This window comes from Eleutherodactylus coqui, chromosome 4 (genome assembly GCF_035609145.1).
Source record: "Eleutherodactylus coqui strain aEleCoq1 chromosome 4, aEleCoq1.hap1, whole genome shotgun sequence".
NCBI classification, from domain to species: domain Eukaryota; kingdom Metazoa; phylum Chordata; class Amphibia; order Anura; family Eleutherodactylidae; genus Eleutherodactylus; species Eleutherodactylus coqui.
The window spans coordinates 134323138-134351102 of NC_089840.1; the positions used below are offsets into that span (position 1 = coordinate 134323138).

At 44.1% G+C, this 27965-nt stretch overlaps 1 protein-coding gene and 1 long non-coding RNA gene across 2 annotated transcripts in view; one reads left to right on the forward strand and one right to left on the reverse strand.

Annotated features, from left to right (window-relative positions):
- Positions 1-607: 607 nt before the first annotated feature.
- LOC136625705 (uncharacterized) lies at positions 608-26845 on the forward strand. The gene is made up of 3 exons (XR_010792568.1): positions 608-728; positions 23083-23297; positions 25313-26845. It is a non-coding gene; the product is annotated as an uncharacterized lncRNA (long non-coding RNA).
- REN (renin) overlaps positions 12910-27965 on the reverse strand; it is a 39741-nt gene continuing 24685 nt past the window's right edge. Inside the window, exons 6-9 of the mRNA XM_066600125.1 lie at positions 25275-25397; positions 24023-24167; positions 21664-21762; positions 12910-17570 (exon numbers count right to left, since the gene is read on the reverse strand). Coding sequence (XP_066456222.1) covers positions 17409-17570; positions 21664-21762; positions 24023-24167; positions 25275-25397 — 529 coding nt within the window. The 3' untranslated portion in view covers positions 12910-17408. The remainder of the gene's footprint in view (positions 17571-21663; positions 21763-24022; positions 24168-25274; positions 25398-27965) is intronic.

Below are 27965 nucleotides of genomic sequence, written 5' to 3' on the forward strand. Positions count from 1 at the left end.
TCCCAGGGCACGACCACCATATGTGTAGGAAGTTCCCTTCGTCTACTGCGCATCTCCAGCATCTACTTGATAGCTGAGGATATATTCTGGCTAATTTGGATGGTGTTTTGTACCACTGGGAAAGCAACTTGTAGTTCATTTCCTGCATTTTACCCGAGATTGACATCTTATGTGTCAGAGTCATAGCTTTTGACCAATCTCCGTCTGGAACTGGTCTCCCCAGTTCCCTTTCCCACTGTGCCTTGAACCCTACTGCTTCGTCTTTTGTTTCCTCCGCTAGCAGTATGCGATATGAGAGGGAGATCTCTTTCATTGGTGGTACCTTCGCCACACACAACTCCTCAAACCTCGTCAATGGTTTGTTTAGTGTTGCCACTGTACCCAGAGATCGAACGTAACATTGAATCTGCAAGTACTGGAACCACGCTCCGGCTACCGGACCCCCGGATTCCAGAATGTCTTTTAATGTTTTGAGATGCCCATTTTCCATCACATCTCTGATGCATGGTGTGGTGACCCCTAGCCTAGCTACTAGCGATCCGTCATCTGTCGGAATTGGCAGCCCAGGGTTTCCTACAAGTGGGGTGAGTTGTCCCCCCCCCCCCCCCCCCCCATTGATTTTAATGGGGTTTCAAAACAAAAACGGAAAGGCTTCATGTGTGTTCATACTGGGGCGAGCACGATGTTTCTCAGACCGGTAGCGTGCCTGTAAAATAGTGATTTTGGAGGTGAGCACGATCCGCTTTTCCTTAAAGGGGTTGTCCCGCGGCAGCAAGTGGGTCTATACACTTCTGTATGGCCATAATAATGCACTTTGTAATGTACATTGTGCATTAATTATGAGCCATACAGAAGTTATCAGAAGTTTTATACTTACCTGCTCCATTGCTAGCGTCCTCGTCTCCATGGTGCCGACTAATTTTCAGCCTCTAATGGCCAAATTAGCCGCGCTTGCGCAGTTCGGGTCTTCTGCTGTCTTCAATGGGGCCGCTCGTGCAGAATGCCGCCTCCGTGTAGCTCCGCCCCGTCATGTGCCGATTCCAGCCAATCAGGAGGCTGGAATCGGCAATGGACCGCACAGAAGCCCTGCGGTCCACAGAGAGAGAGGATCCCGGCGGCCATCTTCAGCAGGTGAGTATGAAGACGCCGGGATTCGGGTAAGTACTACCCGGTTTGTTTTTTTAACCCCTGCATCGGGGTTGTCTCGCGCCGAACGGGGGGGGGGGGGGGGATTAAAAAAAAACAAAAAACCGTTTCGGCGCGGGACAACCCCTTTAAAGTGAAGTGATAAAGAAAATGATTCCAATAGTTTTCAAAGGTAAAAATGACATTGAATCACATGACATGCGAGCGCAATTTCCCCCCCCCCCCCCCCCCCTTTTTAAAGGTCCCATAGGAAATAATGAGCGGCTCCTTGCTAGGAATCGCCCAAAAATAGAGCATAAAAATGCATAAAAAGAGAAAAGATAGAAAATATATAGGTAGCCTGGCAACGCGTTTCCCAACGTGCCACGGTGCGTCACTCGGAGGTGCCAAATCACGAGACACGTCAAAAAGACTCAACTCATCAATCCGCTATAAAAGTAAGTCTCCTCTCTTATTATGCTATGCTTGAAAAATAGGTCCCCGAAATGCATTGCCAGGCTAACCATATATTTTCTATCTTTTGTTTATTTTTAAGTTTTTTTTTCTCTTTTTATGTATTTTTAGGCCCAATGTCCACGGGTGAATCCGATTTGATCTGCGCAAAAGATCCGAATTAAGCCGCCCATAGGGATACGTAGATGTCTGCAAATGAAATAATGTGTAATTGTTCTCAGTGAGAGAAACCAAGTAATCTGGTATATATTATACCTTTTAATGGCTAACAAAATTAATGATTAGAGATGAGCGAACGTACTCGTTTCGAGTACTTACGCACCCGAGTACCGCCATTTTCGAGTACTTCAGTACTCGGGTGAAAAGATCCGGGGGGCGGGGAGAGGCGTGGCGGTGCGGGGGGTAGCAGCGGGGAACAGGGGGGAGCCCTCTCTCTCTCCCTCTCCCCCCCACTCCCCACTGCTACCCCCCGTGCCGCCACGGCGCCCCCCGAATTTTTTCGCCCGAGTACGGAAGTACTCGGAAATCGCGGTATTCGGGCGAAAAAGGGGCGTGGCCGAGCACGTTCGCTCATCTCTATTAATGATGTTATAGCAAGCTTCTGGGGATATCGCTCCCTTCATCAGGCTATTGAATGAAACTAGTTAGGATGGCACATAATTATAACATACTGATGAAGAGGGGAGGGGGGACACCCCTCTTGATCTAAATAAATGTTCACACACATAAATTTGAGACTGTTTTGTGCTCAAAACCTAAAACAACAAACAAACAGAGCGGAGACATACATCGTAAATCAGTCCACTGAGCTCAGGACAGTGTTTATGATGTGTCTTATCTCTCCTTCAACCTGCACATGGAAGCAGATGCAGCACCACCTAGTGGATGGCAACATTATTATAAGTCAAGTTCTGAATTTTTATGAAGTTTTAAAGAAAATAATTCCCCCCCCCCCCCCCAAAGCCTTAAAAAAACAAAAAACATTGATTGGGAAGCGGACATCCCTCTTGACTTCCTTCAGACCTTTCATACTTTCCACTTATGCAAGAATCCCAGGCTGAGGTTCATTCCTGAGGGTATCCAACATGGCCATAAATTTGTACTCCCAAATTCTTCTATGATGCTGTGACTTGAAATTGCCCTTCAGTATAATAACTCCCATCTGCTCTATGCCGTGTCCCCGACCACAATGTGATGACCAAATCACCAAAGCCACCAAGACACCCAGAAATCAACTGCATAGGGGAGGAGCATCAACCCAAGGCGAACCACAGCTGCAATGTTTTAGGTGGTCTGTCCTAGTAATGCCATAGTGTGCAGTAATAGGGTCTCTGTGCACTAGAATGCAATGCTCTGCATAGACTGAGGGCTGTGAGATGCAGTGCCCTGCATGGACAGGGGCTCTGGGCGCACTGTGATGTAATGCTCTGCCTCAGCTGGGAGCTCTGGCTGTACTAGGATGCAATGGTCTGTATGGACTGGGATCCACTTTGCTGCTGAATGTTTCTCACTGCTGCTGTACAGATATGTTCTGATGGTGGAGTCTGACATGGATTTATCTGCGTGGCTTCTGCCTCTAAAAACTGGCAGAAATCTGCCGCTGAGCTGCAAACATCTTTCACAGCTACACAAATGTAGGGCTGTGGATCTGCATGCGGTCATCTGGAATGGGCGAATCCATGTGCATATTCAAAATTTTGAAAAAAATCTGCTCCTTGTAGACCACAGTGGATCCCCATGGAATGTAATGGGATGCGTTTTTGGACATGAAATAAGTACCTTATTTTGATAGATCAAATTTTACAGATGCGGCAATACAAAATATGCTTTTATTTATTTATTTTTTATTATTAATAAGGGAAAAGTGGTTGTTTTTTGAAAGCTTTCTTTTTCCAGTAATTGAAAAAACCTTTTTTTACTTATCTTTATAAACTTTCTTTTTGGTCCCCATAGGGGACTTGAACTTGCGATCATTTGATTGCTCATACAGTATAATGTAATATTACTGTATTACATTATACTTCATTTTGACAGACCGTCTGTGAAGACATGCCTTCATACGCATTTATTTATGGCAGCAATGGCAACCGAACAGCACCCTGTGATTGCTTCAATGATTGGCACACTTAAATCTTGCTGTCAGAATTGACAGCGCCATTTAGAGGGTGTGAACACTTGGGATCATTCGCTCACATCACAGGTACACTTCACTCAGCTTTCCAGGGCAACTTCACCCAGCTTTCCTGAAACACACAAGGTGTCTTTCAGTGTCTGGGTGCCTCTATCTGGCTTTCAGCCCATTTTCTACTCTGAATGTGACAGGAACCAACACCTTTATCCTACTTCCTGCTATACCTATGGGTGTTTTCCCCCATCTCAGGCACCAGAATGCCTGTCTACAGCCTCCTACAGGCCACATTGTGCACTGCATCTCCACAAGGGTTAACAGCTGCGTAGGTGTTAACTGTATTTTCCGTGGTATGTAGATAATTTTACATTTATCAGTGTGGAACCTCATTTGCCACTTTTCTGCCCAAACCCCCAACTTAGGGCTCATTCACACAAGCTTATTGTCACCAGGTATACCGCATACGTATTTCTCAATGCGTAATACATGGATGGGGGCAATAAAAGTCTATGGATTTTCCATTTACATCTGCGTTGGAGCTGCAAGGAGACACTCGTAGAAAATGTAGGAGAAATAAATGGCAGCATGGTCTATTTCTCCCAGTTTTATACGGAGCCCTCTTCAATACTGCTCCCTGTGGTACCTCACTAGTAACAGTGACCTCTCCAATACTGCTCCCTGTGGTACCTCACTAGTAACAGTGACCTCTCCAATACTGCTCCCTGTGGCACCCCACTAGTAACAGTGACTCAATCAGAGTATGTACCATTAATAACCACCCTCTGCTTTCTATCATTGAGCCAATTATTCACCCGCTTACACACATTCTTGCCCAGACCAAGTATTCTCATTTTATATACCAACCTTTTATGAGGCACAGTATCAAACACTTTGGAAAAGTCTAGACATACAAGATCCAGTGACTCTCCCCAGTCCACCTACCTCATCATAGAAGCTGATCAGGTTGGTTTGAAAGGTGTAATCTCTCATAAACCCATGCTGATGCAGAGTTATACAGCTATTTTCTTTGAGGACCTTCAGGATAGCATCTTTTAGAAACCCTTCAAACATTTCACCCACAATAGAAGTAAGACTTATTGGCCTGTAGTTTCAAGGTTCATTTTCGACCCTTTTTTGAATATTGGCACCACATTGGCTATGTGCCAATCCAGTGGAATAGACCTTAATATTATAGAGTCCCTAAATACAACAAATAAGGATCTGTGTATTACATTACTTATTTCCCTTAGAACCTGGGGGTGTATGCCTTCAAAACCCTGTGATTTATCTATTTTAATCTTTTTAAACCAGCTCTGCACTTCCTCCTGGGCTAGACTGGTGAGATTTAGTGGAGAGTTTACTTTATCACTCGATACTGTTGTATCTTGTCCCCACCAGAAGAATGGGTGGAGAAAAGGGTTGAGAGTCCTGAGCAGCAGGGTACGCCTAGGTGAAGGGTAGAGCAGAGGATTGACTGGCGCTCACACACCTCCCCACATGCGCCGGCCATTCCCCTTGGCCAGGTCACACATGTGTCAGCCGGAGTCTCCTGCTTTCAGCGTTTATGTACCCCCTAGAGACAAAGCAGCAGCCAGACACACACAGGGGAGCACACTCAACCTTCAGCTGCCGCAGCCCCCTGTGCCATGGCCTTGGCAGCAGACAGCTGTTGCCTCTCTCTTTTCAAGCCGGCGGGGACAAGCGCCAACACCGAGAGACCAGCAGACAGCTGTTGCCTTTGTCTCCTAGCTGACGGGGACAAGCGCCGCAACGGAGACACTGTGGGAAGCGGCGCTACAGCGGTGATAAAAGTGTCTGCGCCTGGGGGAACCATGGAGGGACAGACTGCGCTGACACATCTTTCCTCTCTCTCTGCCAGCCGCCAGGGACAGGGCAGGCAGGGAGGACTAACGTTTAGCCGAAAATTGTGTCGGGGGAGTGGCAAGGAGGAACACACTGTGGTCGGCTTGAAATTCACAGAGGTAACCAACAGTCAGCGCAACACGGGAGCAGGGAGGACAGTGACAGGCTGGCCGACTGAAACGGCCGCAGGAAGAAGGAGAGCCGACAAAACGTTGCAAAGTTAGTGGGGCACCACAGCGGGGGCCACGGACCGGGGAGGAGACTGCCAGCCTGGCCTTGGGGAGGGGGTGGGGGTGCTGATAGCATTGTTTTCCTGTGGAGAACAAAGGATCTGAGCGCTGATAATAGCCTCAGGCTATTAGCTGTGTTCAGTGAAGGCTTCATTTGCATACCTAATTGGTATTTAAGTAGCTGAGTAGCTATTTAAATACCAATTAATTTTTATTCAAAATGATCGCTGAAAGCTGTCACTCAAACTGTCTTTTGAGTGATCATCGGCCCATGTAAACCAGCCTTAACGTATCACTCTACATCTCATCTGACATTTCATTTACCTGAGTGAATACACTGGAGAAAAAACTATTTTAATAGATTTCCTTTCCAGGGGGCCAACACTTTGTGTATGAATCTTTTTACTGTTTATATAATTGAAGAACGGTTTAGGGTTAGTTTTACTCTCTTCTGCAATAAGTCTCTCTGTCTCTACATTTGCTGCTTTTTATCTGATTTTTACATAATTTATTTTCGTCCTTGTAGGTTTTTCACTTCCTTCTTGTTTTAGTAGTTTAAACGCTTTCTTTTTGCTGTTTGTTGCCCCCTTTACATCTTTATTGAGCCTAACCCTTTTATTCCTGTAAGGTACGAACCGCTCACAGTAAGTAATTAGGATGTTTTTAAACGTTTCCCATTTATTGTTTGTACTCCTATTTTTGAGGACATTATCCAAGTCAATAAGGTTAAGGGCATCACTAAGCTGATTGAACTCTGCCCAACTAAAGTTTAGTATTTTCGTAGCTCCCCTATAAAAATCTCTTTTGAAAGACAAATGGAAATGTATTATATTATGGTCACTATTTCCCAGATGCCCCCCAACCTGCAACCCCGTTATTCTGTCAGGTCTGTTGGTTATTATTAAGTCCAAAATGGCTACCCCCCCCCCCCCCCCATACCCTCCGGTCTACCACCAAGGCCGGAGGCTCTATCTCTTATTTCACGTATCTTTTTTATTTTTATCTTTGTGCGCTTTTTGTGTAGAGCTGACGACTAGAGTATCTCGGTTCTCTATGTTAAGCTGATAGCTCAAACAACTCTGCTCCAATAGACCTTGCATCAGTGAAGGGACAATCTCTTACTGAGAGCTCCCCATGTGTATTGCAAGGTTCAAGTATGTATGGAGGCTATTGTCAGCTCCTATTTCTGACAGGCTCCCATTGAGTACTTATACTCCTTGTGATTGGGATTTTTCCCTAAATACTGAGTATTTGCAAGATAGGCAGAGTTGCAGCTAGTCCAAATTGAACTACAGCTGATATGGACTCACTATGTAGTTCAGATGTTATCACACATTAGAGCGCCTTTATATTAGTGTATTATACAGTTGATGTGACCGCACATTGGTTCCTGATGAAGTGTCCTCATACACACAGAAACGCGTCGAACCAGAATTATTTGATATTTAAAACAGAACCACTTGATATTGGAACCATCTAAAAATTTACAAATCATCATAATTATAATCTTGATGATAACACCTTGAACCATCAACATTAATAAGTATAATTATTACACACTATATAAGCAAGAACAGGGAGATTCTTGCCAATCTTCTCTGCTACTTTGCACTTAATAGGCTATCATATTAGGAATTGATGACTTATTCTTTATATGTCGTTTGACATGATGGACTAATGTGTTAATTTAACACCCCTCAGTTGGTAGGGAAATGGATACTTCCCCTTTATAGATCCATCACTGTTAACTCCGAACCAACTATGCTGGTTCTTATGTAACCACAAATAACCATTTTGGAGCAAGCATTTTCATCATTCCTAATACAGAGTAAAGTGGCGAGAACTTTATTGTTATTTGTAGTGTGTTTCTGTCAGTCCATTATTTTAATGAGAATTAATAAATATTGGTTTTAGGTTGCCTGTAACTGTGAAGGGAAACCCGTAGTCGGGTCCGGTACAAGTTGGGTAAGGTAACTATGTTTAGTAATTGACAGAAAGTTGTTATCTTTATGAGATCCACAGGGTTCGGCATCCCATTTTATATCTGGATAGTTAAAGGGGTTGTCTCGCGAAATCAAGTGGGGTTATACACTTCTGTATGGCCATATTAATGCACTTTGTAATATACATCGTGCATTAAATATGAGCCATACAGAAGTTATTTACTTACCTGCTCCGTTGCTGGCGTCACCGTTGCCATGGTGCCATCTAACTTCGGTGTCTTCTTGCTTTTTTAGACGCGCTTGCGCAGATGGATCTTCTTCCTTCGGCTGGTCTCGGAAGCATCGGCGGTTTGGCTCCGCCCCCTTGTACGCGTCATCGCGTAGCTCCGCCCCATGACGTGTGCCGGTTCCAGCCTCCTGATTGGCTGGAATCGGCACGTGACGGGGGCGGAGCTACGCGATGACGTGTACAAGGGGGCGGAGCCAAACCGCCGATGCTTCCGAGACCAGCCGAAGGGAGAAGATCCATCTGCGCAAGCGCGTCTAAAAAAGCAAGAAGACACCGAAGTTAGACGGCACCATGGCAACGGGGACGCCAGCAACGGAGCAGGTAAGTAAATAACTTCTGTATGGCTCATATTTAATGCACAATGTATATTACAAAGTGCATTAATATGGCCATACAGAAGTGTATAACCCCACTTGATTTCGCGAGACAACCCCTTTAAAGTCTCCCATAATATTTACCTTATTGTGATTTGCTGCTTCATCTATTTGTTTCAACAATAGATTTTCAGTGGCTTCTGTTATATTTGGTGGTATGTAGAAAACCCCTCTGAGGATTTTATTATTGTTTTTCCTTCCGTGTATTTCCACCCATAGAGACTCCACATGTTCATCTCCCTCCCATATATCTTCCCATAATGTGTGTTTTAAACAGGATTTTACATAAAGACAAACCCCCTCTCCCTTTCTGGTTTTTACAATCTCTTCTGAACAGACTGTAACCCTGTAATTTCACCACCCAGTCACAGCTTTCATCCAACCAGGTCTCTGTTATTCCCACTAGGGTTTTGCCTACAGTTCTAAAGCCTGGTTTAGACACGACGATTATCGCTCAAAAGTTGTATTTTGAGCGATAATCGTTGTGTGCCTTTACAACGCAAGGTGGTCGCTCAAACGTTGAGCGATCACCTTGTGCTTTGAGCAGGGTATACAGAAGACAAGCAAGGCCGCTTGTCTTCTGTATCCAGCTGTTCTCTGCTCGGAGCGCCTGGCTGCTATACAGCCGAGCGCTCCAAGCGGGGTATACAGAACACAGCTGGACCACTGTGTTCTTCATACTCCGGCTGTTCATGGAGTGCTCAGCTGGTATACAGCTGTGCGCTCCGTGCCGGGTATGCGGAATACGGTTGAGCACTCCGAGCGGGGTATACAGAACACAGCTGGACCGCTGTGTTCTTCATACCCCAGCTGTTCATGGAGTGCTCAGCTGGTATACAGCTGTGCGCTCTGTGCCGGGTATGCGGAATACAGCTGAACACTCCGAGCGGGGTATACAGAACACAGCTGAACCACTGTGTTCTTCATACCCCGGCTGTTTCATAACTTAGTCCCAGGTCACTGTCTACACTGTCCTCTTCCTCCCCATCTCTCCGGTTGACTTTCCCCCAGTCCCTAGTTTAAACATTCCTCCAACCTTCTAGCCATCTTCTCCCCAAGCACAGCTGCACTGGTACTGGTGCATTTTGTCTCTACCGGAAGCTAGGGGTTGACCGGGCTTAGCTGGAGGAAATGCCCCGGTACTTCCCGCAACAGGGCGTAAACTTACGTCCTGGGAATAGCGCGAGATCATAAGCAATCTTGCGCTATCCGGCAGCGGGAGTCGGCTGTCAGTGATAGCTGGCCTCACGCTGCAATAGCGGGGGTGCATCGAAGATCGCGGCATGGCATGGTTTCACAGAGGGAGCGTGCTCCCTCTGTAACGTCATCGGGCTCCCGCGATGTAATCGCAGAGAGCCCGGCTGGTTGCCATGGTAACAGGACACCATCTACAGGCGTCCTGTATTACCATTGCCTATAATCAATGTAATAAGCAATAAGGCATTACAAGAGAGAAGTGCTGCAATGCCTTATCATAGCGATCATTAGTGGTATTGTGTAAGTCCCTTAGAGGGACACAAATGGTGTAAAAAACAAATAAAAATAATGTACAAAAAAGAAAAATGTAAAAAAAACCCCCCTTTTTAGGTGTTTTTTCTCATACTAGCATAAAAAAAGTAAAAGGAACATTAAAATCCCACATATTTGGTATCGTCGCGTCCGTAACGACATGTAAAAAAAGTTGCACATGCTTTTTATCCTGCACGGCAAAAAGCGTAAAAAAATCACACTAAAAAACTAAGGCAAAATGCTAACTTTTAGCATTTTTCCCTCCCAAAAAACACAATAAAAGTGATCAAGAAAGCCATATGTATCCCAAAATGGTACCAATAAAAACTAAAGCTTGTCTAGCAAAAAAATTAGCCCTCACAGAGCTTCGTACATAAAAAAATAAAAAGTTACAGGATTGAATGCAGCGATTTAGAAAAAAAAAGATTTCCAAAAAAAGGGTTTTTATTGCAAAAAAGTTGAAAAACCTAAAAAAAATACAAGGATTTTGGTATTGTTGTAATCTTACCGATCCACAGAAAAAATGTATTGTGTCATTTATGCTGCATAAGTAACGCTGTAAAAAAAAAAACACAAAAATCTATGGCAGAATTGATGCGTCTCCCCTCCCTGTTAGCATAAAAAAAAAAAAAAAGTTTTACAATATATTCTGTGTACCCAAAAATGGCACCATGAAAAACTACAGTTTGCCACGCAAAAAACAAGCCCTTATACTGCCGCGTCGACAAAAAGGAAAAAAGTTATGGCTTTTGAAAAATGGAGATGAAAATCCGCCAAAAATCGTTGCGGCCTTAAGCCCAAAATAGGCCATGTCCTTAAGGGGTTAATCTATGCAATACAATTTTGACAGTGCCACTAAAAAACATTTTTTTCCTTTTTTAACTCTACCTTTTCTTTTTATTTATTTGGTTGTGACAGGAGCCATGTAGATAGTTTGGATCTGAGAGTGGTTTAGTGCAACATCCCATGGTCCCCGCAGTAGTAGCAGTGAATCATGAACTGTACCATTAAAGGGGTTGTCCCGCGGCAGCAAGTGGGTCTATACACTTCTGTATGGCCATAATAATGCACTTTGTAATGTACATTGTGCATTAATTATGAGCCATACAGAAGTTATAAAAAGTTTTATACTTACCTGCTCCGTTGCTAGCGTCCTCGTTCCCATGGAGCCGACTAATTTTCGCCCTCCGATGGCCAAATTAGCCGCGCTTGCGCAGTCCGGGTCTTCTCCTGTTCTCTATGGGGCTCCGTGTAGCTCCGCCCCGTCACGTGCCGATTCCAGCCAATCAGGAGGCTGGAATCGGCAATGGACCGCACAGAAGAGCTGCGGTCCACGGAGGAAGAGGATCCCGGCGGCCATCTTCACCGGTAAGTATAGAAGTCACCGGAGCGCGGGGATTAAGGTAAGCGCTCCGGTAAGCTTTCTTTAGGTCCCTGCATCGGGGTTGTCTCGCGCCGAACGGGGGGGGGGGGGGTTGAAAAAAAAAAAACCCGTTTCGGCGCGGGACAACCCCTTTAAGGCCTCCTTCCCACGAACGGATTTCCGCCGCGTAATTTGCGGCGAAAATCCGCTGCGTTGCCCGCAGCTATTAGATTCTATTGAACCTAATAGCTCAGGGCACACGGTGCGGAATTCCGCACCGTGAAATCTCCCGTTCTCACCCGCGGCATGCTCTATTTGCCGCGGGTGTACGCGCAGACGGCTTCCATTGCAGTCAATGGAAGCCGTCCGTTAACGCTATCTCCCACTGTAACACAGCGGAAGATAGCGTGAAAACGCTTTCCCGCCTACCGCCGCCGCGTCATATGACGCGGCCGGCGCGTCACATGACATGGCCGGTTGCGTCATGTGACGCGGTAGGCGTGTCATGTGACGCGGCGGTGGTGGGCGGGGAAGCGTCATGCGGGAGCGAGGACACCGGATCCGCTGGTAAGTATGGGGTCTCTGGGGGGCGCCGTGACGGGCTTCGCCACGGAATATTCCGCGGCGGAGCCCGTCACGCTCGCGTGCAGCCGGCCTTAAACCCATATAGTGGGAGACATCAAGCAAGCGCTTAAGGGAAAATCCACACTTTAGCCGAAACATTGTTGCTGATTAATTTCAGTTCGTCTCTAGATAGAGAAAAAATGTTAACACTGTGTCCCCCTGCTCCTGTGTGCCATCGGGACATTTTGCTGTAAGTAGCGCCTACCTTCACTTGTGTGAACCTGCAATACTCTAAATAGTTTGTTGCTAGCACCTTGTGATATTGACTTATTTGGGAAGACCCCAGATAGCCATCCCATCGCGGTATTCCACCAACTGAACCTTGAGTTAAGGTTCCTTTACATGGGTCTACTATTGGGCGCAGAAGCACCCTACAGCCGTTCCAGCGACTATCGCTCCTGTGTTATTACAGAAGAGCGACAGTCATTCTGTGAACATAGGCAGAGCGGGCGGGGATTGTCCCTTCCATCCTGTCTCTCCACTTCAGGCCATTTTCCTGTACGTGCATTTCTACCCACGACCTGGGTTGCCAACCATCTGTAAATTCCAGGACAGTCCACAAAAATAGGGCACTTTCTTCCAGTGTCCGTGAAAAAAATTTTAGTTTGATTTTTTTTTAACTCGAAGGAGCTTGTACAGATTATAATGACAGTAATTGCTGCTAATGTGATGACATCAGTATTTGAAGAAATAGACTCCTATTGCTTTATAATTAAATTTGTAATTAAAATAAGGCTTTATATGAGGATTTTTTAAAGAAATACTGCTCTGAAAACATCTCTACATTTCCCCTATTATTGCATTTATGTCCCGATGCTCTGAACTTCAACAAGTTGCAATACAAGAACTGCTGCAAGGATATGTGAAAAAGAATGGCGGGATATGCAAAGTGTAGCTATTATGGTGTTGAATATATAATCAATACAATTCCATGTAGTAATGTGGGGAAATAAATAAATGTAAGCAAGAAACCACAAAGAATCATGATGGAACTCTGATTTGTGTTGCTTTTATTTTAGGCATTTAATGCACAAAAAGAAACTTTGTCAAACAGTTGTTGAAATTTGGTACAAAACATTTGATTGCTGCAAGTGAGAATAAGGACTTGTGGTCCGAAGACATTCGCAGGGGTCAATGGCATTACGATTTAACTGTGGGTAAGGTTTTGGCTGCACACTACCAGCCGCACCGTGTGGCCATTTATAACCTGCACACAGAATCCTGTACGCTAATTTTATCATTTTCAGACATCCAGTAATAAAATGCAGATGCACTGTGTCCAAGATGGATATTAAAGGGGTTCTGTCATTAGAAAACAAAAATTCTATACTTACCTTATCCTCCCCCGTCAGTCTTCTTACTACATCTACTCTTTGCCGATCTTCTCCTGGCTCTTGCAGTCCCCCCTGGGTCACCTCACCTCCAGCCGGCCGATTCTTCATCTTCAGGTGATGAAGGGTCCATTGCAGGCATTCTGTTTCCTGCAGGGCAGTGTATGCTACGCCATTAGTGACATATTGTTCATAGCCTAACAAGGAGTGCCAAGCTGTTGCAGAGACTGCGCATGCGCGCTGTCTCTTTGCAGTAGTATATGAACTCTCGCGCAGTCTTGGCAATTGATTGGCATTCCTTCCTAGGCAGTGAACGTTGCATCACTAGTGACGTAACCTATACAGACCTGCAGGAAGAAGAATGGATGCATCATAACAAGAAGAAGAGGATCTGGCCGGCTTGCGGTGAGGCGACCCAGGGGCCTGGAGAAGATCAGCGAGAAGAAGATGTGGTAAGAAGACGGCCTAGGGAGGAATTGTTAAGTATTGATTTTTATTTTTTTAAATGATAAAACCCCTTTAATTCTAAGGCCCTCTTACAATCATGAATACACATTTCATTGTTAAAACTTAGTTGTTATTGTAACGTTTTTCATTTTCTTCATGCAGTTGGGTTGTTAAAAAGTTGAGCTGTGAATGTAAGTAGTTTCTGTCAATTTATTTATTTTTTTCTTTGATATCACTAGCTGTGGATATCTGTATGTGCCTGCCCCACATATACAGTACGATGGGTACATTTAGGGCCCTTCTACATGGGACGACTTTCTGGGCGCAGATACCCAACAGGTCGTTCCAGCGATAATCATTTACACAAGAACGAGCATTGCTGTGTGATTGGAGGTGGAGCGGCCAGGGATCATTTTGCCGCTGCCTACATACACTGTAAACAGGCAGTCGTTTCTTAGATGAAGAACTGCCTGTTGACACAGGACGATCCATCATCTAGTTTTCTACATGCAGAAAATGAACGACGAACAAGAAGTGAATTAATTCTCGTTCGCTGTTTAGTTGGGGCAGCATTTGCACTGAACGATAAATCAGATTATCACTGGATGCAGGGATATGAACGATTTATCGGCCTGTGTAAAAGGGCCCTAATAGTGAACAGACTTTGTAGAAGCATTGTGTGTCCTGCTAGCTTCTTCTCTAGAACCCACCTGATCAGTGCAGACAAGGAAATAACAGAAGCTGGAATATCTTTTCACTGCTTTGTTCGTATGTTTGTGGATGGGAGAATGGTCTCTTAAGACTGAGAAACAATTGTATATGTTAAAAGCGGAATTTTTTGCAATGTGCAGAAAAAAGACCTTTCTTAATAGACATGTAAAGGTTTTGGAGTTATAATTAATGTTGTTTTGTCATATTCTTTTTACTATCTTTTACATTTTACTATCCCCTTTAGCTGTTCAGATAACGGTGAATGATTTTAAGGACTTGTGTACACAGCTGTGTTATGGCTGTTTTGTATGAGACCACATTAGAGGTATATGGGGCCTCTAATTCCATAAGGATCTGACAGAAAAGTAAAATGCAGCATGTTTGTATGACGGTATTCTAGCGAACAGTATCTTGGGATGTACAATGTCTAATGAAGCCTGTATGGTAGTGCATGGAGGCTGCTAGTCTCGGTACTAGAGATCTGTATAGACTCAGTGTACTCCGCTACAGGCTAAAAAGCTTTATGCTGCTAATGTTACAATGTAGAGGTTTGGCTGCTTTCACATCTTCGTTGGGGGTTCTTTTTTCTTGGTCTGCCAAAGAGCAGGAACTGGGAATCCCCTGGCAAAATAGATCTGTCTTATGACTGAACTCAGCAGCACCGAATGGACTCCATTGACCATAATGGTTTCATTTGGTTTCCGCTCAGCTGCCCAGTGTTTTACCGGATGAAAAAGTCCTGCATGCAGGACTTTGTCTTCCGGTATCTTGTGCCGGATCTGCGACGGAACCTCCGTATTGAGGTTCCAGCAAAAATATAAAGGCTGCCTTTGTCTTCTTGCTGTTTCCTTTGCTATAGATTGCCTAACTTGTAGCACTAAAAGGTGTTATTTCCATTAAACATGAGTTTCTGGGCACGTAGTTGTGTCATTCACTATTTACCTCTCCCTACACCTGGTCTCAGTGCCAAAATCTTTGAAGATGCCTTAGTATTCCTGATGTCCTTTTCTGCAAGAGGGAAGGTAGGGTCATTATTATAAAATGAGGGAGCAGTCATTATTCCTTCCACTCAGCTGCCAGACTGTAGGGGAAGTGTTAAAGAGCCACTTCGGTGAAAATGTTTTTTCATTCATTATGAAACTAGTCCCTCAGTATATAGTTAGTCCGCTAGTATTACCTTCTTTAGTTATTCCTTTCTATCTGAAAACTTCTTGGGTGCATCTCTTCAGTTGGATTATATGATCTCATTGTGACCGCCTTCCTGACTGTACACTTATGGTCTTTAGCTTATTGAGTAAAGTATAGAGGGTAATGATAATCACACTGTCTTCCTAGCAGGCATAGATGGTATTGGCTCTAGCTGGTCATTTAATGCCGTGCTGATGCATTGTATGATTGCTAATGCAATATAAATGAAGAAAAAGCTGAAAAAAATCAGACCAGTTTCATTGCCCTATATCGCGCTCTGCCATCTGTAGGAAGCCTGAGGATGGAAACTCCTATATGTATAGGCACCCTAATAAATATTTAAAAGTATCCATTTTGATAAAATATCACCAATTAAATTGGTGGGATTAGTAAGGTGAGTAAATTGGTGGGATTAGTAAGTAATTCGTGAGTTGCCATCAACACCATACAAGGACAACTCTTTGAAAGAATTTTGAGTGATAATTGTCCCGTGTAAATGGACTTTCAATGCTCTACAGACCTGTATAAAGGGTCAAGCATTGATTTGCAAGAATGTGGTCATCCAATAGGTGGCGCTGCTAAGGTATTGTTCCATCTTCCTTATTTGCAATGGCCCTTTACTCTCAGAGTCAATCCCTTCTCTAAAAACAAGCAATCTTTGGGAGTCCGGATGTTATTGTCAGGGAACTGCTTTCTGACTATAAATGTGCCCTGCAGTCTGAGACTCATGTAAAGCAAATCTGTATACATTCTACTAATATATTCAAGTATTGTAGTACAATGTGGTAATGTAGCCCTTAGAACATGTACATCCCTATAGGGAATAGTCTGTAGTCTAGTGTATGGGTCTTGTTGTTGAATAGTTTGAGCTTCCTGTGGCTGCACTATTATGTACATCCTGATAATACCCTTTTCACATTTGCACCAGAGGCCTCATTTGGAGCTTCCCGTGTAGATCTGACACAAAATCCCAGAAGAAATAGTGCAACATGCTGCTCTATTTCCAATGACATTCTGGGAGCCACGCAGATTCCATAATAGAAAGTAACGTCCATCTAGCGCCACTTGGGTCCGGCATATGCTGGATCTGGCGGCTCTGATATTTTCACTGTTTGACTCCAAACATTTAATTTTTAATATTTATCCACAAGCTTTAAGCATGCTTAAACATAATTTTTGTGTATGTACAAGAGGAATAATACTATTGCTGGCCACTATATGACTTGTATCCTACATTTCCCCTTCTCCAGGGTGTACATCTGATTCTCAGTTTTCTTCGAACTGGTGGCAGGAGTATTGGTGCTTTGCTGTGTTCTACAGACTGGTGCACAGAGAACTGCAAATTATGTTCTCTGTCTGTAACACACACACAGATATAACGTCATCATATAGGATACTGTACAGCATTACTGAGCAGTGAAAATGTGAATAAATAGCAGCAAACACCTCACTATTAGCACTAAAATCTGGTATTTCTGTTTCTCTCCCTCCTCCTCCCCATCCCCTCTGTTTTCATAGACTTCAATGAGCACAATGATTAATTCCCATCCACCACTTCCTGTTCTGCTATCGTACGGTTTCCAGTAACATACTTGACAGTGGACAGCAAGTTAGGATGAAGGGAGTCTCCTACTGAACAGCACTTTACAATTTTACAGCATAAAAACATCATTTTAGGTAAATAAAGTAAATAGCAGTTTTGCTAGTTATCACACTGGCTATCATATAAGTGTAAGTTATTTGAATGTTAGTGACTATTTAAATAATCTGTATGGCTATGATAGTGAAATAAAAAACAGTTAAGTACTATCAGAGAGCCGTAGCAAATCCAATACGATTATTGTGACGATCAAATTCAGTATAATACTGTCCAATGAATGTAGCTCCCAGAATCCAAAGAGGTCCTGTTGGAGGAGGGATATCCAGACCCGAGAATGCAACATTACAGACCTCCTCTCCAAACTGTAGCTGCTGCAATAGAAAAAAAGGACACAGTACATTGATTTTTGTATTTTCGTTGTATTTAGCTATTAATTTGGCCCCATATTGCTCTACAGGAGATGCTGCGGAATGCACTTGGTTTTCAGTCAGTATATGGAGTGGGAGGTCAGCTCAGGTTTTTCCAAATGGTTGGGAGGAACTTGAACAGGACCGTCCCTCTTCACAGACTCTGGAGAAGGAAACCAGACTGGTGTAGGCTTTCATCAAACCTCTCATTTAGGCTGGGCTAACATGAACATGTGTGCTGGCGTGCAGTGTGTGACTACGCAACAAGTACGCAATAACATGCGTATTTGCTGCATGCCACCAATCCCCATACACTATCTTGGCATGTATGCATGCGTACCATGCACCAAAATAGTGCATGCAGCTTTTTTTTTATTTGTGCCTGGGAAAGTTGTGCAATGACAATGTGCTTGTGTGTGACCAGCCTTATGAGGAATGAAACAGGTGGAATTGCTACAGTACGCACAAGGTATTTGTTCGTATTTTGGCCAATATACTTAAGCTCACGAGCCCATGACAAGGGTCCTCGTTGTCTCATGGGTCCCTACTCTAACAAGACAACTACCCCATTAGTCCGGCCTGCAAGCAGCAACATGCATAAATGCAAGCATGAGGGAAATGAGGAAACCAGCACCCTCAAGCCAGAGGAGCTAGTATGTATAGGCAGCAGACTGATGGTGATTGGCTGGCTGGAGAAATCCACACCCAGCCAGCTCAATCATCCTACACCTGTGACAGTCTGCTCCTGGAAACCCATAGAACACATGTGTGAAAACACAAGGCCCGCTGCCTCGTGTTATGTGGCCCGCGGCGTGCCGATGACGCTCACCACTGCAGCGATTACCAGCTCGGGTGCCGGTGCAGTGGTGCAGCTGACATCAGTGTGCAGCCAGGATCCTCCTCCCCGAGTCCCCTGCTCTTCAGTTCTGCAGGAGAGGACTCGGGGAGGAACCGTGCCGGGCGCACACACTGATGTCAGTGTGCATCCGGGCTCAGGGCAAGCAGAGAGGGAGCGACGCTCACAGGAAGGAGGAGGTAAGTATAAGGGTTGGGGGGGGGCTTCTTATTAGGGGCGGGGGCTCATCACTACTGAGGGGGGGATCATTACTACTGAGGGGGGGCTCATTACTACTGAGGGGGGGGCTCATTACTACTGGGGGGGCTCATTACTACTGAGGGGGGGCATTACTACTGAGGGGGGGCTCATTACTACTGAGGGGGCTCATTACTACTAAGGGGGGCCCATCACTACGGGGGGGCTCATCACTACTGAGGGGGGGCTCATTACTACTGAGGGGGGCTCATTACTACTGAGGGGGGGCTCATCACTACTGAGGGGGGCTCATTACTACTGAGGAGGGGCTCATCGCTACTGAGCGGGGGCTTATTATTACTGTGGCGGGGCTTATTATTACTGAGGGGGGGTTAACGTTGCTATGGGTTTATTACTACTGAGGGGGTTAATATTACTAATTGGACCACTGTGGGCGTAGTAATTTTTACTGGGGCCACTATCAGGGTCACTTTTAGGGTTCGTTCACACGGGTCTAATTGTATTTCGGTCGCGCAAATACGCTGCGAATTTGCGCAATGAAAAATCGCTTATGCCTGTATATTTGCGTACGCAAAAAGGAACGCAGGTGGGCACATTGAAATGGTGTGCAAATATGCAGTGAATACACAGGTTTCCTGCACATTCACTACATATTTACGCGGCCCAATCACTCCAATGGCCTACACAACAAAATAGGTCCCGCTGTGTGAAAATATACATCATGTGAATAAACTCATTGCAATCAATGGCTTCTATTCACTGCATATTATGTACGCAAATACGCTTGTGTGAACGAGCCCTTACTGTACTGTCTTAGGCCCCCTGCACACGGGCGGAAATTCCGCGGCAGGATTTCCCACAGAATTTCCGCCCATGGAAGCTGCCATAGGATTGCGTTAGAAAACGCAATCCTATGCAGACGGCCGCAATTTGTCCACACAAAATCTCACGCGGAAAACAAATTGCGGCATGTTCTATGTCTGTGTGGGGCTCGCAGAGCCCCGCACAGAAATGTCTCCCCCTGGCCGCTGGCTCCACTCTGCGCATGTCCCGGCTGCCTGGCAGCCAGCACATCACAGAGCCAGAGCTGCGGGAGCAGGTGAGTGCTGCGCTGGTTCCTGCAGGGGGGGCGGGGCGGGTCCCGCTGCGAGAATTCTCGCAGCAGGATCCGACCCGGCTGTCTGCAGGCAGCCTTACAATCGGCCCTTTGAAGGTCACCATAAGCCTAATGTGGCCCTCGGTGAAAATGAGTTTGACACCCCTGTCATAGAATTATAGGTCCCAGCAGCGCAACAAAACAGTTATTTCTCTCTATCTGAAACTCCTGCTCTCTTCAATCCTGGTCATGTGATCTCTATTTTGACTAACTCAGATCAGCTTGGGGGTTATGGACTAATTTTCTAGTCAATTACACAGGCTGTGTGATGCTGTTACGCGCATCTACCACTGAAACTGATGAGAGGGAGACAGGAACTCCTATCACAGTTACTGATGATGATCACATAGTTATAATAGAGGAGATCACAGCTCATCTTCCTGATTGTATGCTTATGGACTGTAGCTTATTTAAGTGAATATAAAAGGTAATTATAATTAAACGAACCCCATTCACTGCAGGTAGAATTATATGACCCTAGCTATTACTTAGCTAATGCATCATGGGAGAAATGTGAAAGTGAACCCAAAAGATCTCAGCCTTAAGATAGTGCCTGACAGGGATTACACTACGTGGAAGTGCCTGGAATACACAGAGGAGTCCTCCAGAGTGTGACAGGCAGTCAGGTGAGGAGTGTGGGCATGGAAAAATATGTTTTAGATGGAATGGCCCTTTAATATTTTTTCCATATGGCGCTAACTTGTACCTCAATTTTTGATATCTGCATGGCAATAGAGAGGGAATAGATACCGTATATTGTATTGAAAAACTTGTTTAAGTGTGGTGAAATAGAAAAAACTACAATTGCACCATTGTTTTTTGGGTTTTCTTTTTTACAGTGTTCATGGTGAAATTAGCGTTATTCTGCGGGTCAGTACAAATACAAATTTGTTTTTATAAATTGAAGAAAATAAAAAACCCTATTAAAAAAATTGTAGCCCTGTTGTGTTCCCCCTACATAACTGTTTCATCTTTCTGTCAGTGGAGCTGTGTAAGAGCTAGTTCTTTGCGGGGCAACCTGTAGCTTATTGGTGTACATATTTGGGGTACATAGGACGTTTTGATCACTTTTTATTCAATTCCCTTTGCAAACTCAGTGCCCCAAACAATGCAATTTTGGCATTAAATGTTTTTTTCTTATGGTGTTCACTGTGCAGGATAAATAATGCAAGATTTCGTGCTTCAGACTTTTACAGACATGGCAGTACCTATTATGTTTTTTTAAAATATGAAAAATGGGAAAAAGGTTTTTTTTTTAACATAATTGTTTCATTTTTTAAATATTTTTAAAGATAATTATTTTTTTAATGCTCCTGTTGGGAACCTGAATTTGCAATCACTACTTTGTAAAATATACTGCAATACCTCTGTATTGCAGTATATTGTACATTTTAATATAAGTCTATTAAGCCATGTCACAGGCAGAGCTCATTAGACTGCAGGCCTGGGAGCCTCATCAACATCCAGTGATTGTGTCAACATTAACCGCGGCATCCAAGCAGTTAAACAGCCATAATCAGAGTTAGCTTTGATCACAGCCGTTGCAGGCAGGTATCAGCTGCCTTAAACAGCCAGCACCCGCCAGATATGGAGTAAGCTTGGCTTACCAGCCCGTTTAATGCATCACCCTCTGTATATTTACAGTGGGTGGTCATCAACAAGTTAAGTTGGTGCTCATTAAAGTCAACCAACTAGTTTATTACAAAGAGGACCTGCAAATCACAACAAAAGTGATTAAAATCTTACTTTTTCAGACTACTAGTTATGGAGCTGGACCTCACGGTCATTTGCTTATTGTGCAGCCAATACAGTGTACAAGATGTAAAAGAATCATGAGTAGGACCTACCCGCAGGACGTACGCTTCCCCTTTTATTGTGTACTCATTTCCCCCCATATGAAAGGAGATATCAGGTAGCTGGGAAATCTGATCACAGTCCATGGTGTACTGGAGGTAAAACAAACATGCACGTTACACAACTAGCAAACATTGAAAACTACAACTTCGTATCAAATGAGAACTGAGACACAAGGGACTTGCAAAAGTACCGACCTTGTTATTTACCTGACCGGAATGATTTTTTGGTTTCACAGGTTTTTTTTAGACTGAGAGGAAAATTGCTTTTTGCTTTTGTACTGCTGAACATTGGCGCATGTTGCAAACAGTTTTATTTTGCCACTGAACAGGTTTTATATTTATCCCCTCAAAAAGATTGTGCTGTGATTAAGGCCTCATTCACACGGGTGACACAGCATCACCATGAGAAATACCGCGACTTTGTAGCGCTACAAAGTCACACGACTTTGCAGCCTCACATGCAAGAATTTTTGGAAAATAAGCTATAGCTGAAGAAGAAAGGGGGAAAAAAGTATACTTCACCTAGAAGCGCTGTCTAGGGCTCCGTTGCAGCTTCTCTCTGGGTCCCTGACACTGGTTGTCTTCTTCTCTTCTGGCCGGCGATTGAAAAATCCCCGCCTCGTGGAAGCACTGGCTGTGATTGGCTGACACTTAGCCAATCAAAGCCAGCACTCGATGAATGGCTGTGATTGGTTCATCGAGCACTGGCTGTGATTGGCTAAGAGTCAGACACTCACAGCCAGCGCTTCCAGAAGGCCAGAAGAGATGATGAGAAGCAGTGACGGGGACCCGGGGAAAAGCTGCTGCGGCGTCAGAGAGCGCTTCTAAGGTGATGTATACTGGGTTTTTTATTTTTTCCTGCATTTAGGACTTTGGTTATGGCTTTGACAGTAGGATTTCCTACTGTCAAAGTTGCATCACACTACACGAAAATCACGCAATGCGATGCAACAGAGAGGAAGGCTCCATAAGGAAACATGGGCTTCAAAACCTCACAAGTCGCGGGCATATCGCCAGACCCGTGAGTTTTTTGTGTCGGGTTTTTGCATGCTACAAAACATTGCACATGTGAATTAACCCATAGGAAAGCATGGGCTTCACATACATAGGATTTGTAGCATTGTAGAAATGCTGCAAAATCGCGCTCCTTTAGACAACAGTCGTCCCATGTAAATGAGGTTTAAATCAGTATGTTACATTTAGAGATCAAGCAATTGAGAAAGTTGAACAACTGTTACATTATTGCCTTCTGAACCATGCATGGATTCTTTGTGGGACAGTAAGACAATACTGTAAGTATCTTTGTAGCATGCTGAAATAAAAAATTACATTATGTACAGTTTACTATCTAAATATACCTAGAAATAGAGAAGGTTTTTATAAAACCTGTGGCTATATTTGTTCTTTCAGGGTACTTTTACACAGGACGGAATTAGCCTGCTTTCACATTGGTGTTGTAACCTCCGGTCGGAGGTTCAGTCGCAGAAGCGGCATAAAATGCAGTGCTTCAATCACAGCCATTCATTGAAGGCAGCGCTTCCTGGAGGCGGGGATTTACGTGACCCCCTGAAGACAACTGCTGGGGACTGGGGAGAAGACAGAGCTGACAGCGCTTCTTAGGTGATGTATGTGTTTTTTTTATGCAGATAGGGCTTATTTTAGGACTTCCTACTGTAATAGTTGCATCATACCGCACAAAAAAAACATGTTTTCATGCAATGCGATGCACACATAGGAAGGCTCCATTGGGAAACATGGGTTACAAAATAATCACAAATCGTGGCTGTGTAGAGCATGCCGTGATTTTGTAGTCTCACAATGCCGCAGCTACAAAACATTGCGCGTGTGGAAGAACACACAAGAAAGCATGGGCTCTACATACATGTGATTTGTAGCGCTGTCACATTGAAACAAAATTGCATGAGAAAAACGGCCGTGTGGAAGCGGCCTAATACAGATGAGTGTCCCAACCCGATCACAGGTATGCTAAGTTCTGGTGAGTACACCTGCAGTTGTGCCGGGTCACACATCTATACTATAAGACACATGAATGTTCTCGTAATATGCTCACAGTAACTGGCCTTAATGTGATCATAAAAATTACAAATACAGCTTGTTGTACACATTGATTTAGGCCGGATTCACGTGACCGGTTTTGCGCCGTGCGATGTGCAGTAACTAGAACCCAATGGGTTTGCTCTCAAGCTTGTATATGCAACACCCATGGTGCAAATATGTGGCGCTTGTTCCCATGTGACACCGGCCTAATATCCCTTTGTGTCTTCTCTTCATCTTATATCCTTATAAATGTAGAGAAGAACAATAAAAAATGTTCTATTCTTTCCATTACCTCTCCTTCCGGTTGCTGGATGGCTCCTATTGCTTTCATCAGGACAGATACTGAAGCAGCGGGGCCAGTGATGTACGCTGCTCCTGTGTCTATTGCCACTGTGCATCCTTGTTTGCAGAACAGGACCTCCGCACCAACCGACACCCTGTGGCCATTACATCAAGTTAGTTAAAGTGGTGTTCCAGTCGTGGACAATTCTGACACATCCACCAAATATACCATGAATGTCTGACTGGTGTGGGTCCAAGGCATAGGACTGGCATCAATCTCCAAATCAGGGGTTGGTGTGGAACCCCGTCCTGCCAGGAGAAGTGGCCTCTGGTCATGAGACCAATGTACAGATAAAGTAGCTACAGGATTCCGAGATGGGTCCTGCATCAGTCAGACGTTTATGGCATATACTGTGGATTTGCCATTAACATCTACATTTGGAAGAACCCCTCAGCCGCGTACACACATAGCTGATCTACTGTGGATTTTCCCCAGCTAAAAAACTGCATTCAAATCTAAGTCAAAATCTACACCTTCTGGTGCGGCTCCGCAGCAGATTTCACCTCTGCAATGTAAATTCATCTGAAGTAGTGAAATCTGCACCAAACTCCCCGACAAAATATGTGGCAAGTGGAGCGGTTTTGGTGCAGATTTACTGCATACTTTTTCAGCAGCGGAAAATCCACAGGAAATCGGTTATGTGTGAACGCACCATTAAGACAGAATTTGTGAACTTCCATAAGATAAGGTGTAAAAACAGGAGTCTTTTACATCACAACGAAAACACATACCTCTACATACACAAATCGTATGCAAGCACATGTTTTAGCGCCATGTAGTTGGCCCGCTGACCTCTCTTTGAGGTCACGAGGGGCAGCAAAAGTCCATTCTCCTGTCTGTCCTAAAAACTACATTCCAACCAAAAAAGCTTGGTGTAAATGACCATAATGGTAACATTGTCATCAGTAGGGGTCCGACTTATGACCACCCACTCTTCAAGGCAATGAATGGAGCTGTGCTGTAGCTTCCGGTACAGCGGCTGACTAGGTGCATCAAAGTGCAATGAAAATCAATGAAGGAGAGACAGCATTAACTAGCACTGTGTCCCCTCCATTCTGAGGATCATTGGGGTCCAGTTGGACACCACTAATTAAGAATTCGTGGGGAATCATATTAAGAGTGTAACATTACATGCACACTTGGCATGAATTATATGCTCTTCATTCCTGGTTTAATGATGTATAATCTGATCTTTCCTTACCCTTTCATGTTGACATGCCAGTATCCATTCTTCTTTAGGTTGAGATATTGGAAGCTACCCGTGTAATAAGAAGGATCGGAGCCACCAAAGATAATTTCACCTCCAGGGTTTAGATGGGAATCTCTGTAGCAGGATACAAGTAATACCGCATAAGTGCTTATAAAGGCTCATCAGGCTGCTTTCAGACAACTTTATTTCAAATATGTATTTAATTTGTGTTTTGTGGACCAGAATACAGAGCTAATGAAAATCAATGGGGCTATTCACGTATGTTTTCAAGTCTGTTTTAAATACGCAGCGTATACTACTTTTGTCAATTTTTGATGATAGATATACCCATTATACGAGAAACTCGTATGGAAATTGATTAAAATGCAGATGCATCAGCATGTCATTGGTATGTTATCAGTATGTCATCAGCATCTCATCACCATATCATCTGCATCTCATCACTATGTCATCAGCATGTCATCTGCATGTCATCAGTATGTCTTCACCATGTCATCAGCATCTCATCACCATGTCAACACCATGTCAACTGTATGTCATCAGCTTGTGATCACCATGTCATCTGTATGTCATCAGTATGTCATCACCACGTTATCAGTATGTCATCTGCATATCATCCGTATTTGCATTTGTTGGTATTATTTTCCATTGGAAAACACTCATCCTTTTTTGCCCACTAGAAAATAAGGCCATTAAAACAAATATGGATGCAAATATAGCTGGCATAATAAAAAATATGGATGTAATTTCATTTGTAATACATCTACATTATGGATCCATTTACATAGATACTCTTGTCTGAAAGTGACCTTAAAATGATTTATGGTAGAATATGAGGAAAAATACAAAAAAGCACTAAATACAATATTAGGTTTAGCATGTTTACATTAATCCACTTGCACATCCAATAGGAGTTGGAATGGGGATTCTGTTATTAGAGCAGGCTGCACTAGCAAGGACAAATGCCCTCAGTAAGGGTGCTTTCACACAGGCAGAATTATTCTGAAATGTCTTTTAAGGTTCCATTGAAAACAATGTGCGAGGCGTTCCGAGGGAACACCCAAAGATAGGACATGTGATGTTTCCCATTGAAATCAATGGGAAACGTTTGTAATCCTTTGACGCGCATGAAACACACCCCGAGGATCGCGATTTCATCAAAGTGATGCACGGCGTTTTGTAATAAAAAACACCCTGCATCGGCTTGAAAAATGCACATTGCTAAGGGCAATATAGCGCTCGCCTGTGTGAATGTAACCTGATCCTGACGTATTTATGAACTGAAAAGCACATGGAAGCTTCTTCTTAAAGAGTTTCTCAATTATATATATTCATGAGCTACGAATGACATCACAAGGGGCTGCGGCTCCTATCAGGCGCTCTACAAAGAAACAAGTGCAATACAATCATCAACAATATTGGCAAATGATATACAGTCACATGATCCATTTTCAATACCTTAGTAGTTTGAATTTGTTTCTGATTGTCTTTGCATTTTACTTGTCTTTTTTGTGTTTAAGGAGGAAAGACAAAAAACTGTAATTGGAGCAAATAAAGAAAAAACTTCTTAACACCAAGAGAAGGTTCTGTTCACTATTTGTTATAGTGTCTTCCAGCAAAATAATTCTTTTCACCAGTTTTGCAGGAGAACAGCTACATCTAGTGGATAGTGATTTATACTCATTATACCATGTTTTGGTAAACATACACTCATTGTCAGAAGCATCCCTCCCCTAGAAGTTGTCAGAATCACATTAAACTTGCTCTGTGTGATTGTAACGTTGATTACAATATCAGAGCAAAAGCATCATTTATTGTGGGGAATTGACCTCTTGTAGGGGGAGGCTCTAGTACCCTGTTGTACCGCCTCTACCTTGGATACAAGATGTGATATGGGAGGGTATGGAGGCTCTAGTACCCTGTTGTACCGCCGCTAGCTTGGATACAAGATATGATATGGGGGGCATGGAGGATCTAGTACCCTGTTGTACCGCCTCTAGCTTGGATACAAGATGTCATACAGGGGGCATGGAAACTCTTGTACCCTGTTGTACTGCCTCTAGCTTGGATACAAGATATGATACGGAGGGGCATGGAGGCTCTAGTACCCTGTTGTACCACCTCTAGCTTGGATACAAGATGTGATACGTGCATGTATAGAGGCTGTAGCACCCTGTTATACCGCTTCGCTAGCTTGAATACAAGATGTAATACGGGTGAGCATGAAGGCTTTAATACCCTGTTGTACCGCCTCTAGCTTGGATACAAGATGTGATACAGGTGAGCATGGAGGCTCTAGTACCCTGTTGTACCATCTGTAGCTTGCATACAAGATGTGATACGGGCAGGCATGCAGGCTCTAGTACCCTGTTTTACTGCCTCTAGTTTGGATACAAGATGTGATACAGGAGGAAATAGAGACTCTAGTACCCTGTTGTACCACCTCTAGCTTGGATACAAGATGTGATACGGGCGGGCATGGAGGTTCTAGTACCCTGTTGTACTGCCTCTAGCTTGAATACAGGATGTGATACGGGCGGGCATGGAGGTTCTAGTACCCTGTTGTACCGCCTCTAACGTGGATACAAGATGTTATACGAGTGGGCATGAATTGAGTCCCTCACCCCGAGACAGACACAGAACATAGATGTCGTCAGTGCCCAAACTAGATCTGGATTCATA